Source organism: Rhopalosiphum maidis, chromosome 2 (assembly GCF_003676215.2).
Source record: "Rhopalosiphum maidis isolate BTI-1 chromosome 2, ASM367621v3, whole genome shotgun sequence".
NCBI lineage: Eukaryota > Metazoa > Arthropoda > Insecta > Hemiptera > Aphididae > Rhopalosiphum > Rhopalosiphum maidis.
In genome coordinates, this window is record NC_040878.1 from 74144016 (window position 1) to 74157966 (window position 13951).

At 28.2% G+C, this 13951-nt stretch overlaps 1 protein-coding gene across 4 annotated transcripts in view; it reads left to right on the forward strand.

The window, feature by feature from the left end:
• LOC113551069 (collagen alpha-1(XVIII) chain-like) overlaps window positions 1-13951 on the forward strand; it is a 229410-nt gene that overhangs the window by 189213 nt on the left and 26246 nt on the right. For all 4 annotated transcript variants that reach the window (XM_026953101.1, XM_026953103.1, XM_026953102.1 and 1 more), the window contains 3 exons: window positions 6286-6382; window positions 13151-13209; window positions 13468-13548. In XM_026953101.1, coding sequence (XP_026808902.1) covers window positions 6286-6382; window positions 13151-13209; window positions 13468-13548 — 237 coding nt within the window. The remainder of the gene's footprint in view (window positions 1-6285; window positions 6383-13150; window positions 13210-13467; window positions 13549-13951) is intronic.

Genomic DNA, 13951 nt, shown 5'->3' on the forward strand with positions numbered 1-13951 from the left:
ACATAAAAATTAATTAATCTTTTGACAAAACAAAATAAAAATATTTGATGAGATCTATGAGGGACATATTTTAAAATAGAACGATTTGCAATGTTTAAATAGGCGACTACTTGTCTTCAATGTTTCAAGTGATCCTTTAAATAATCGCTTTTTCCTTAAAACTTTTGATTGAATTTTATTAAATTTATTCTTAACTAAAAGTCTAAAAGTACCTTATACCTATGAGTTTTGAATGAACTTTGTGTATAAAAGCGCGTATATCGTTTTTAATTACAATATTGAACAATAAGAGAATATCATTGCAATATTTGTTTTCGCTAAACCCGCGTGCAGCATAGATAAAACGTATCCAAGTAAAACCATTTTTATGATTTTTAAGTAAATATTTTAGAGTAAAATAACATTCTGAAAAAATTATTTATAGATGATTATATTTTTGAGGGTTTGACATATCGGTATTATATTTTATTATTATTTGAATGTATGCACTCAAACGTAATATATAAAATTGTTTTTGGACTATATTTAGAAAAATCAATATGACATACCCTCAAAAATATAATTATATTCTATAAATAATTTTACTAAGCTATAAAAATTAATTTACATGAATGAGTTTTGTCTATGTTACGCGTGGGTCAGAGGGAAATAATTACAAACTATGTTAAAATGTATAGGAGTTTTAATGATCTAATAAAATATTAATGTGCTATTAAAGACATTAATCCAAGAAACTGATCAAACTCTGTATACAGAGCAATTTATTACAAGTGAGCTAAGCTAATATTCAATTGATATGTAAAGTATAATTATTATTATGTTCCTCAATGCTGATATCAACATCTGATTATCTGAACAATAATATGAACTTCATATAATTCATGTCACACACCGATTTATAAAATAAATACACAAAACTCATAAGAATAAAATGTGGCTAATTAATAGTTAAGTTAGAGTTCCCAATACAAAAATCAATATGTATTTTATAACACGATAAAATAGTATATTATTTTAAAACATTATAGTATAATAACGTATATTGTATATTTTAAATAATATGAGTATAACTTTTAATAACAACGATACTAATAATAAATGTATTAATACGCAACACTTTAATGATAAAAAAAACTTGTTATAATTGACATACTTATAGTGCAATTTATAAGGTTAAACAGGAAAATATATATTTTATAAAATTTAACAAACACAATATCGATTCACGACAATATTCTAGTGCGATAACAGGAAATGAAAATATAAACGAAAATTTGAAAATATCTAAATCCGTATATTTTTGTGTTTTGTATTGTTTACCCGTTACTGTTATCTCTGCCCAAAATCCATAAAACTCTTCCATGCAAAAAAAAAAATGAAAAATAATAATAATATGCTTCGACATTCATAGCAAAACTTTAAACAAAGAAAGAAAACAAATTCCAAAAATATCTTGGCAGATAAAAGCCTCATAAAGATTACACGGTTTGGACAAAGTTTAAAACCCACAGTAGTCTAAATAAGATTGTCGTTTTTGGGAAACTGGCTAGTGACCACAAATCGTACACAAAAAGTCCTACGAATATTATTATTATTATTTTCTACCCTCTCCTTTATAAATCAAGTATTTATATAGGTATACAATATTTGTTTGGCAGGACCCATAAAATTGCTAAACATAAAAATACTGAAAAAAAGAAGTCATTGTATATTAAAGTAGTATAAAATAAACCAAAGAAATAATAATAGTCCAGTTCTACCACGTTTGGTAACATTAAGGGGAGTTGGATAATGGTATATACGTACGTAGGTACCTATACTATACCTTTGTGATTGCCACGCGTTTCGTCAACTCAAAGTAAAATTAAAACTGCTCGAGAGCACTGTTCCACGTCGAAATTCGGAATATTCAAAAACAAAATTCCTAGTAAGTACTCGTTCGTGTTTCGGTTTCAAAATTACACTTTTGGGACCTTTTCCGCACTAGTCTCGTAGACCGCCAAAATGCTGAAACGTCTACTCACCTACTTAATGTTTAGTACGAAATGTGAAAAACATCACTTATTCGCATCGCCCTGTAAAATATACATTTAACTATCTAATAAATAATACTCAACGTACACCGCAATGCATATGAAAACAATGTCTATGCACATTATAATATGGTTAAAACGTTTATATTATTATAAGTCAATACAACAGTGGAATACGTAGAATGTTTGGTAGGTGAACAATATTGTTTAAATAACAAGATAATCAATAATTTTAATGTATTACCAAAAGGTTAGGTTGTTATTTCGGTCTTGATGCCTTTTTTACATTGAAATAATGTTTAGCGTCTAAATTATCCAAAATATTCACCACCTATATAATCTTAATTTTAGTATACATATAGAATATAAATGAGAAAAACTAAATTATTTCACTGCCATATTATGAATATTAATTTACTTAAAGTATTTTTCTGAATAAAATAATTTAATCTACTTAAATACTCTAAAATAAATTGTGATTGTTTTAATTTATCATCCTAACTGAATAATCGAAAATTAGGATTTTATTTTTCTTGGATATTTAATTTTCATGGTTTAATTGATAGAATTTTTAATTCGTGAGAACAGAAAATGTGCATGGCTATATGTAAAAAATAATTAATCCTATAATTATACATGAATTCCAATTAAAATGTCTCGTGCACCCAGTCGTGATATATTTTAAATTTTGAAATGTATTTAACATTGATTAATGAATATAATTATTAGCTTATTTTAAGCGTGTGCAGAATATATTTTATTAGTGAGGTATTGTCTACTACTTTTTAATGAATGTTTAAGTTGAGTTAGAATAAAATATACAAATCATGAATATTTGGTTTAATTTTATAACTTTAAATTTAGCATTAATTTTGATTAAATCATTTAGTTATAATAATATTATGGAACGGAATTAAGTCTTCCATCTTAGTGTACCGTATTTAATTCATTCATCATAGTTAACACATATAAATAATAAAACAAATAGTAGTGGGACCGTTCGAAAGAACATTACTTTTACAAAGGTATGATAATGGCCGTCAATTTGTAACACAAGAGTAAAACTTAATGCAATCACAATACTCTAGTACACACACTTCTAGGTTTGAATTCTAATACAAATTGTAATAATACAAAGCGTTTATCCGGCACAATTTTGAATACGGACAATCCTATTTAATTCAGGCAAAGACATGGGTACCTATTGCAAATTATGATAATTTTAAATTTAACTATGTAACTAGGTACAGTTTATACTGCAAAAAGGAATTTTATAACGATTCCGATACTTAGCATACTAAATAATACAACAAACAATTTACATTTCGTATTCTAATGGAAAAAAACCTGCCACTCTGTTTACACTATCAAAATTGTGGCAAATAAATGTGTATAACTTCGTGTGTATTATACGCTACACACATTGTTCATTAGTAAGATCGCGACGAATCAAAACGTATTTTATTCACCGAATATATAATGTTAAACGTTATTATCCTTATCAGTTTTCCGTGTTATTTAGATAAAAAATATTCGTAGTTAAACTTTTATATTTTAAATCGCATAGGTACCTATTGTTTTTTTTTTTTTTTACCTTTGTCTTTTTTTCTGTGAAATTTCACTATATTCTATGTATTATTACCCTCTAGCAGTATATCGTTTGCGAACGGATAAATCGTGTGACCCACAATAGACAATTACTATTATATTATCTTCAAACAGATTAAAAAAAAAAAAAACTTATCGATAATCTAATTTCACAGTCCACAAATTCCTCTATTGTTGTGTTAACGATACAAATGTACAGTTGATACACACCATGTATATCTTTTTCATTTTTATTTAATCGGATTGCCGATCTGTTTTATATCGTATAAGGGGGAGGGAGGACGTCTAAAAACGTAGACATGTACGGCATTTGGTTGATGAAAGTATACGTATAATACAGTTATATGATATATTGGATATAACAAAAGTGTAACGAAAAAAATATGGAATGCGCTTTGCGCTTGTACTGATGGCGTGTTTTGTTTCTTGCGAGGAAAAAAATGAATTTATCATTGTTAGGGTCTACCATATAATGGCTAAAATATACTCATCGTATTTTCGGAAGACAATCCGTCGAAGCCAGCGACTGGAATGGAATAGTGAAAGAGACACGTCGAATCGAGTCATTTATATTGCAGAAAGTACGCGGGCTCAACGAGGACCTTGTCAATTATTTTTGGCACAATATTGGGACTATAAATCAAACGAAAGGCTTAGCGAACTCACCGTTTAAAATGAAAACCATGCCAAATCCGTTCCATTCTTTTCCCGCTTTATTCTGCAGTATTACGTGAAATAGTATATATCATAGTTGTTTTTGCCGATAGACAACAGTCATTTACACCTCCTCCACAAAATAATATACAAAAGTACTGGTCACATATAACGCATAACAAAAAAAAAAAAACCTAACCTAACCTAACCTCGATATTATATTATTATTGTCGATTGATCGCAGTAGGTAATTGTGATATTACGATGCCTATTTTAATGTATTTTTATATTAATGTAATGATATCACTATATCGAAACGCACATCAATGTTTCGATTAGAACATACCTATAGTATTGATAACATTTATAATTATGTTTTCATCAAATTTAGTCTGGCGAGCACCGCAAAAGTGCGCAACACTGACAACGACGAGGTTGTTTTAAACTCGAAAAAAAATACGGTCACCCCTAACCTAACCTAACCTAACCGAATACCTTTAAAAATGGTAGCAAACACCGTTGACAATATCGTTGTTATATATCATCGCAATACCTATATGGTTTTGCTCAAATCGTCGGCTACCGTGCAATAATTCAACAGCGAAGTGGTTGGCGCCGGTGCGGTATACTTCAGGACGTTCGACTCTGATACGCTTGTCTGCGTCAGACTAGCCGATCTTAACGTTAGAGACACGATGTGTACGTTACGATATTAAAATATAACACGCGAACATCCACGAAATGTTCGCACGATGAACCTTTTGAATTATGTCGCGCACGAAAAGTTCCGGGCCGATCCCCTTTCGCAACAATTATTACCTCGGTTTTCGGACTTTGCTCGGAACAGTAGTTGTACTCGGAGCTGTTAAGTGCTGCGGTGCGGAACCCCGCGCGCGGACGACATATGGACCGTGTTCCATCACATGTTTTCGTGGTTAAGTGCTATTTGTTTTTTCAACACTTATACTTTCGACGTGACCGTTTGTAGAACGGAACACAAACATCGGATACGCGACCGGAGAGCGTGTGCTTCTCAGATTTATTCAGCAAGCCACTTTAGATGTCCATCGCGATTTAAAAACACAATATTTAAAATACACATGGAATCGCGGCGTGCTTTTGAGAGCGCATTCGAATCGTCTTCCTCTCGAAACGTACCGGTTACAAAACCAGAGAAATACACACATTTTTTGTTTGGGGTATAGTAGACTGTCGTATTACAATAATTTCAAACGCATATTTAACACACACAATATATATGTGTATAGAAAGAGAGAGATTTCAATCATATCATTGCTAATGCATTAATAGTTGGTTCGGGACGATAGGACGACAGTTAAACGACGAGTCGCAGATGACGGTGACGTCCGAATGGAATGCCTAGCACGTCGGTTTAAACTATATTTTATTATATTATATTCTCTATATTATGCGATTGGTGTGATATTGTGTTATGATATTGAAACATTCCATACTCAACGGATACTGCGAATCGTTACGTACATAATAATATTATACATTATTTTAATGCGATTCAATTAAATTCAATTTCTAGAAATGATTTATTGCCGTGCCGCTTTATTTGTAACCGCACTTAAAGTATTTATAAATGGACGTGATTTCTGTTGTCAGTGCCATATTATTATTATTATTATTATTCTCATATCTGAAATCGTAAAATTTTTCCACTCCCCGTCCGTCGCGATGCACTCCGATGATCAATAAAACCCAAAGTCGGCCTGTACTCGTGTGAGGTACGCCAAGTTTCAGGTCACGTAATATCTGATAAGAAACAACACCCCGCGAAACGCTTCAGTCTGCCTGTTAGTCGGATTCTACACGAGAATCGTTAAAATCCTGTCAACCCACAGTTATCATAAAACGCCCGGCTACCGTGTAAATTAATTTCTCATTTTCTAGCTGAGTTTTAGAACTCGCCGCCGAGCATACATACAAAACTAACCGTGTATGTTTTTATTTTTTATTGCAGCCAGACGATGACAAGGAACCAGAAAATCCCGAAGACCTGGCTAACGGCGGTTACTCGGATAGACCACCTGCTCCTCCACCGCCGCCGCCATCAAACGGTAATTTTCGTTTTTTATTATTAGTTTTATTAGTTTTACTTCCCAGAACCGACAAACCATTAAACATCTATTAATGTAGAATTCAAATTATGTTCATGTGATATTTGCGGCTCACGCATAATGGTACAGCGTGCACAATATTATTGTATTATATTAACTATGTGTAATAATTCAGAAGACAATTGAGTAATTATAGTAAGATTATACTAAAATACATTTTAAATATGATATAAATTTTAATATAAATATTTTTAAATTAAGATAAAACAAACAATTTCATCTTTTGAATATTTTAATTCAATTAAATAAAATATCCTTTGATTAGTCTAAAAATTAAAAAGCGCACTCTAAATATTTTAATATTTTACTTCAATTTAATTTATAAAATGGCAAAAGTAATGGCAAAATCAAATGTTAAAAATTAGACGAAGTTCGTGAAAAATCAAGACTAAATTTTAATTATTTACTGTGAATTCATAATTAATTTATAGAATTATTATTAAGTAATAATACAATAAAGTCAATGATTTTGTAAAAAGTTAGTTAAAATTAACCTACCAGTCCTACCATATCATAAATAAAAAAATATGTATTACAAATAGCTGTATAAATAAAATATTAATAAAAATAGATGCTGAGACAGGCAGGTCTCAGCATAGAATATTTTTTGTATGCATTAATTTATCATTGAGTTAAAATTTAACACCTTATATAATATTACAGTTATCTATTTTCGATGTCACAATACACATAATACTAGCTATTACAGTAGAAAAATTTTCACGGGTTTCACACCTATTTTCATCATTATATTACGTTTTTGAAATATTTTTTTTTTCATAATTTCCAGTCGAACTAAAATAACATTATTTAAAAATATATATATTTTTTATCGTTGTAATGTTTTAAGTTTTCACTTAAATAAATGACAACATATATTTTTAATTATATATTCTGCAGAAAAATATTTTTTGGAATATTTCAATATTATATAAAAATCGAAAATCGAACAAATATTTTACGAATTATAAGTATTTTATGTTTAGTTGAGTGGATGAGTGGAGGATACTCCGCAAAATGTTGGTCTTACGATAAAACTTTAAATACTAAACTTATAAATCTCAAACTACTAGTCTTTATTTCGATTTGTATGTATCGACATACTCCGAAAAATATTTTAATTTAAAATATGAAATAAAAAATGTATGTTTTCATTTAAAAAAAGTAAATACTTAAAAAAGTTTATTAATTAAAAATATTGTGTTTTTTTTTTTGACCGAAAATCATATAAAATTATTTTCAAAAACGTAAATAGATTTCGAAATAATTTAATATTTTATTCGATAAAATAATCAGCTAGTACAAGATAATAAAAATTACATCACACTTTTTAAAGTTTTATAACGATTGATTCACAGCAGTGTGGTAGGATTAATGATTGATAGAAAATATATTTTACTTCAATAATAACTTTGACCTTTAATATTATAATAAACAGTATTACTTTGTCAGCTTGGTCCTCAAGAATGTATTTATATTTAAACATTGTCAAAAATCTAAAAGTTTTTTCGACAGCATGTACATGAATAGTTAGTTTACATCATGGTTATCCTATCTTATACGAATTCATTTGAAAATTAAAATTTATTAATTTAACTTCAAAAGTAATTTATTTTATTATTTTCATAGTTTTTGTATTAGTTTTAATAGATAATACGATTAATACATTTATAAACACATTTTCTAATACGCGTACATAATATTATCATATTATAAATCTATAGTCAATACACGTGACTAACACAAATAATGCCATACCGTTTGTGTTTCGTACAAACAAATAATATCGTTATTGGTCTTTCAATGAAATCACAAATAATAAAAATAATAACACAAATATGCATCATTGTATCAGTATAAACTGGTTATAGTATATCAGTGATGTACTTGTACAAGTATAGTATTGTTCATAAAAACTGATGGCAATGTATAATTATACGTATATATATATATGTAAAAAAAAAACATTTGACGAAATCGAAATATTATGCTTTAATTTAAAAAATATTGTATAATAAATCCTATTATTTAAAACTTTAAAAAAAAAAAATTATTATTGAAAATATGATTTTAATTAAATAATTTATTTCAGCTTAGTAAAAAGTACGATAGTAGTCGTAAAATACGTAGGTATATTCGAACTATTCGAGGTACACATTATTAACAACATGAAATTTTTTCCACGATTTTTTAATCCCAACAGGTTTAATATCAAGGTCTAAATTATTAATTACATATTAAGCCTAATATGTAATTCCCAGAATCTGTAATATTTCTGTTCATAACAATACATATATTATGTCCGAATAATTCAGATTATCTGTCCATCGAATATCATTTTTTTTTTTTTTTATGAACATTTTAGTAATGATTTATTTCATATAAGTGTAAGGTATTCGTATTTAAATTAAAAATGATAAAAAACTGATTCGCTTACATTTTTTATCGAATTAATTTTATAATTATTATGTAAATTTTAATTGTGTTTTTTCTTTTTATTATTTTTCGTTTCAAAACAGATATTACATAAATTTTCTCTGTTAACATTTTTTTTATTTCATAGTTTATAGGATGTGATACTGACTTGGTAACTTTATCTGCAATAAAAGCTAGCCAAATATACACTAAAAATAATATACATAAATATATGAAGTAAAAAGTTTAAATATGTCCAAAATAAAATTATAATATAAATTCAAAAATCATAGAAAAAAATTAATTAATATCTTTACAAATAATACTTAATTATTTAAAACATGAAAAAAATTTAAAAAAAAAATTAATTACAAATATTAAATAAATAAATAATATCAGGAAAATCTATGTATACCAGTATATTTTCGTACGCTTATATAAATTTATTTCAAAAAATATAGAACCAAAATTTAAATAACTTTTTTTTGTATGTTGACAGAATGACAGCACATATTATTTTTGAAGATTTTTCAAAGTTGTTGAAAAAACAATAAATTGTACATTAAAAGATAAAATATGAAGTTAAAATCATAAAATAAATTCATAAACATCTAAAAGTCGAAATATATATAATACAATATACCTTTTATATACACTTAATGTATATTATAAACAATTGTCAATCACTTTGCATTATGTTTTTGTCCTTACCTAACTATCAAATAGTCAATTGCAACTATATATTTTATTTATATAATACAATTGGCATTCAAATTCGTGCTCTTATAGTGACCATCTATTTTAAAGCATATTAGTTATACACAATTACGACGTACTTGTTATAAATACTGAATAGGAGCAATTTCGTATTTTCCATTCAGTATGTCAGAGTCACATCACATAAAATTATTTTTAATTATCCAACATTCGCTTCTTTCATTTGTCTCTGGTAATGATTTTATATTTTTGACCAAACAGTGTTTTTAGGGGTTCTCATAAGACAAAACAACTTACTTTTATCGTTTGTCATCGTTGTGGCAGTGTAACAAACACATACTATTAATCATTGCCTACCTATTTTAATAGAATACCATCTACGCATTGTTTGCCTTTAAATTGTCGCGACCTGTCGGTTAGTATCTTGTAAACAGTCCTTTTTCATCTATGCGCCATATACGTACGAGTATATCATTACCATTCGTCAGTCTATAATACAATATAATTTTCTTAAATTTGTCCAAAGACCAATTAGCGCAAACGTTATTTGAAACACGCGTTTCTTTTCCACTTATTTTATAGAAAAACATATGGCATGTTTCCAACGAAAACAAAGCTGCACACTCGATGAATATCACTCAAAAGCGTGTTCTTCTTCAGATAATCTAACAAAGCAGTCACTAGTCAGCTGTGCTCGTGTATTTAATATGGGGCATTGGTAGAGAGAGATATTATTAATAATTATTATTAGACCTATAACGGCACTCGAACCGTCATTGTCATGACACATGATGCATTCGTAATATTTACGAATCGTAATTTTTCTGTTATTTCTTTTTTTTTCTTTTTACGTTAGAGTATTGAAGGACAGAGTTGACGTTAAAGTGTGCTATTTGTGTTCAGTTTTCCAGTCCTTTGATGTTATGTATAGTGTCGTCATTTCCAAACATCATTATTGGCACCGAAAAATACAATCCTGTCACTGAGAAAACCAATAACTCCATAGGCCTGTTAAGAATATAAAATACGTTAGGCATCTAGGCGGAACAAATGTAAATTCTTTCATTAAAATATTGATTTTATATTATAATAATATATTATAAAATCCGTGTCATTAATCAATATATTCATGACATGATATTAAATAATATTAATGCGAAAAAGCATTAACTTATTTGGTTCAAACGTGTATTATTTCAATATAATGCTCAATATTATTTGCACTGTAATGATATTATATACAATTTTTTTTCCTATTTATCACCCCCCCCCCTCCCAACTTGAAACCATTTGCTTTGTGCATACAACCTTTACATTATTTGAATGAGTGCATATATAATATATATATATATATTTGTTTATTCTTTTATTGCTCAGATTATTTACTAATATACCAGATTTTATATAATAAAGTTGAATCAAAATGCAATATCGTATTATACATAATCTTCATTATTATTTTACTATAATACTATCAGCTGTTGTATAGTCTTCAGCTATGGTTTTTATGTATTATATAGTTCAATAATTGTATGTACGTATATTTTATGTATATTCCTATGCAGTTTAATTATTCATACAGTACAAGAATTATTATTGAACTGGCTTGACACCCACTAAAAAGAGATAATTAGTGTTCTGTAATACATATACCATCATTATTTATTTTAATAACTGAGGACCCCGTAAAGTTTATATTACAAACAATTAAGGCTAGCACACTATACGAGCGCTATAACTTGCTATGTACTATATATATTATACGTGATTTACGAGTAAAGATATAACCAATATTAATGTTATTTTGCCTAATTAAATCCAATATTATGTTCAAATTAATATTTCTAAGTAACGTGTAATAAATTCAGACTACTATATAAAATATGGAATAGAATAATTATGTCGGGATATGATTTCCAAAAACGTATTTCATAAACATTAACTAGCAAAAAACTAAAAAGTTATTGATTGTCATAACCTAGGTGATGTATCGTGTACAAATTAATAATGTATTATGTAAATGAGAAATAATATATTTTGTGGGATAATTTAATAGGTAATGAAATGTAACGCTTTTTAACGTAATTAGTAAGCACCACATATGTATAATAAATTGTTTGATTTATTATTTAACAATAGGATACTTAAACGAAATTCTATTTTTAAGTGTCTAAATAATATTAAAATTAAAATATTATTAATAATAATTCAATAATTATAAAATGTTAAGCCATTTAACTTTTACTTATCTTAGAATGTACTGAGCACACAAAAATGTATCACTATTTAAAATATTACATGAATATTTTAGACAAAACGTTAATTAAAATTTTTAAATATTTCCAAATTATTAAAGCAATTTATATGTGAATCATATTTATTGTTTAGTAACTAATTTAATTGAATATAAATTCCAATAAACATTAAATAACTGCATTACTAAAAGTTATTGTTGTCATGTTTTTAATCACTTTAAAAATGGTTTATCCAACCAATAGGTTCTAATTTGTTTACTTATGGTGAAACATGATTCATTGCTCTGGGAATTTTCATTTATTCAAAAGGATCATAACTTATATACATATATTTTTTATTAATATACGATTAAATTAGAGTATCATAAATTGGAATCAACTATACAAGTCCATACAAAGCAATTTTTGATCAAGGCACTCCACGACTTACATTGTTTATATTTAATTGTCCAATCTATGATCGTTACGTTCTCGATAACTTTATAAGTATATGATTTACAAATTCGCTTCACACTCTACGGACTTTTAAAGGTCCCAAAGTATTTTACATTGAATTTCTTATCATATAATTATTATACGATATGATGATTCCATGGGAATATTTGTTATCTTTATCTCTCACATTACGTGTTCTTCAAAAATAATTATTATTCTCCGTTAAAAAGATAAAATGATAATTGTATTACCTAGTTTGGTTTTTATGTTGGTTAATTAATACATGAGCTGAAGTCGGTTTTAAAAAACCAATTTAATTTACACGCATATTTTAAATATTGAAAGACATTTTCTTCAGTCTATTTAAAGTTTACCGATTAGATAATCATGGTTTAATCATTGGCTTAAAAGTTGAATAGTGGTGCAGATAATTAAAAAAAGATCTGATAAAAACAAAATGTTCAAATTACCACTAAAAAATTCCAGAGTTCTATAATATACATAGCTAGGTAGTATATAGATTGGATGTATATTAAATATGTGTAATCCAGAAAAATGTTCACCGCTATACCTAACCTAACCTAACGGTTATTTGTTTTCCATTGTCCAATCATAGTGGTGCCAAATTGTTTCATAAAAAATGGATTTTATTATTTAAATTAAACATATGATTTTATCGTGACCGATAAATTAACGTCGTGGGCCAACAAGTCTCCCAATAAACGGTTTTTCAACGGTTTAATAGCAACGATATCAATTATTGTCATTATTGCGTTACAATGCATGCAAATAAAACAACCGAACAGCAGTAGTTAACTACATCCAATTGACGCGTTGGCCGTCATCAGTTATGTGTACTTACCAACCGACAATGTTTGTATTACAGAAAACCATGGCTATCAGATGCCCAACATCAAAGGAGATAAAGGCGATGCTGGTCAAAAGGTGAGTGTTACTGTTCGATGTATTTATTTAATTGTTTTGATTGTTATTATTACGAATCGGTCTGGCGAACACCGTGACGGCTGTGTATCCGCACACGGATCTAATGAACCGTCGGAGTTACACGCTTAACGGCCAGCTGCTCATTAGCGACTCTGAGGTTTGCCGCCGAACAGTAGTAATGATAACAATAATAACAACAATTGACTGATAAATACGGATTGTGCACCGCAACGGTCTAAATTTGTTCGAAACCGACAGGGAGAGTCGATCAGAGGACCGCCCGGACCACCAGGACCTCCGGGCTCGCCGTTTTCCGGAGACTTTGCTACCGACGAAGAAGTGAGTGTTGTAAATTATGATTATTGATTTTCAATAAAATGGTATCTTTCTGATTTATTTAGTTATTATCATTATGTTTTATTTTAATGAGAATCGACTTCATGTATTTGCTCCCAATAACAATTATTGCTATTGCATCAAAATCTGATCAGTATGTTGTTGTTGTTGTTGTTGTTGTTGTTGTTGTTGATGTTGTAATCAACAAACGCCAATCAAATTGTTCGCATGTATTTAATACAAACTTAGGTAGTATAGCTAGTAACATTTTGCTAATGCAACGCAACCAACAGCTCGTTTTAGTTTAAACTTTTGGAGTAATTCGCACAGCATTCTAAATTGAATCTGTCCATTACAGTACATCCAAAATTTAAATGAGGAATATAAATTAATTTAATGCAATATT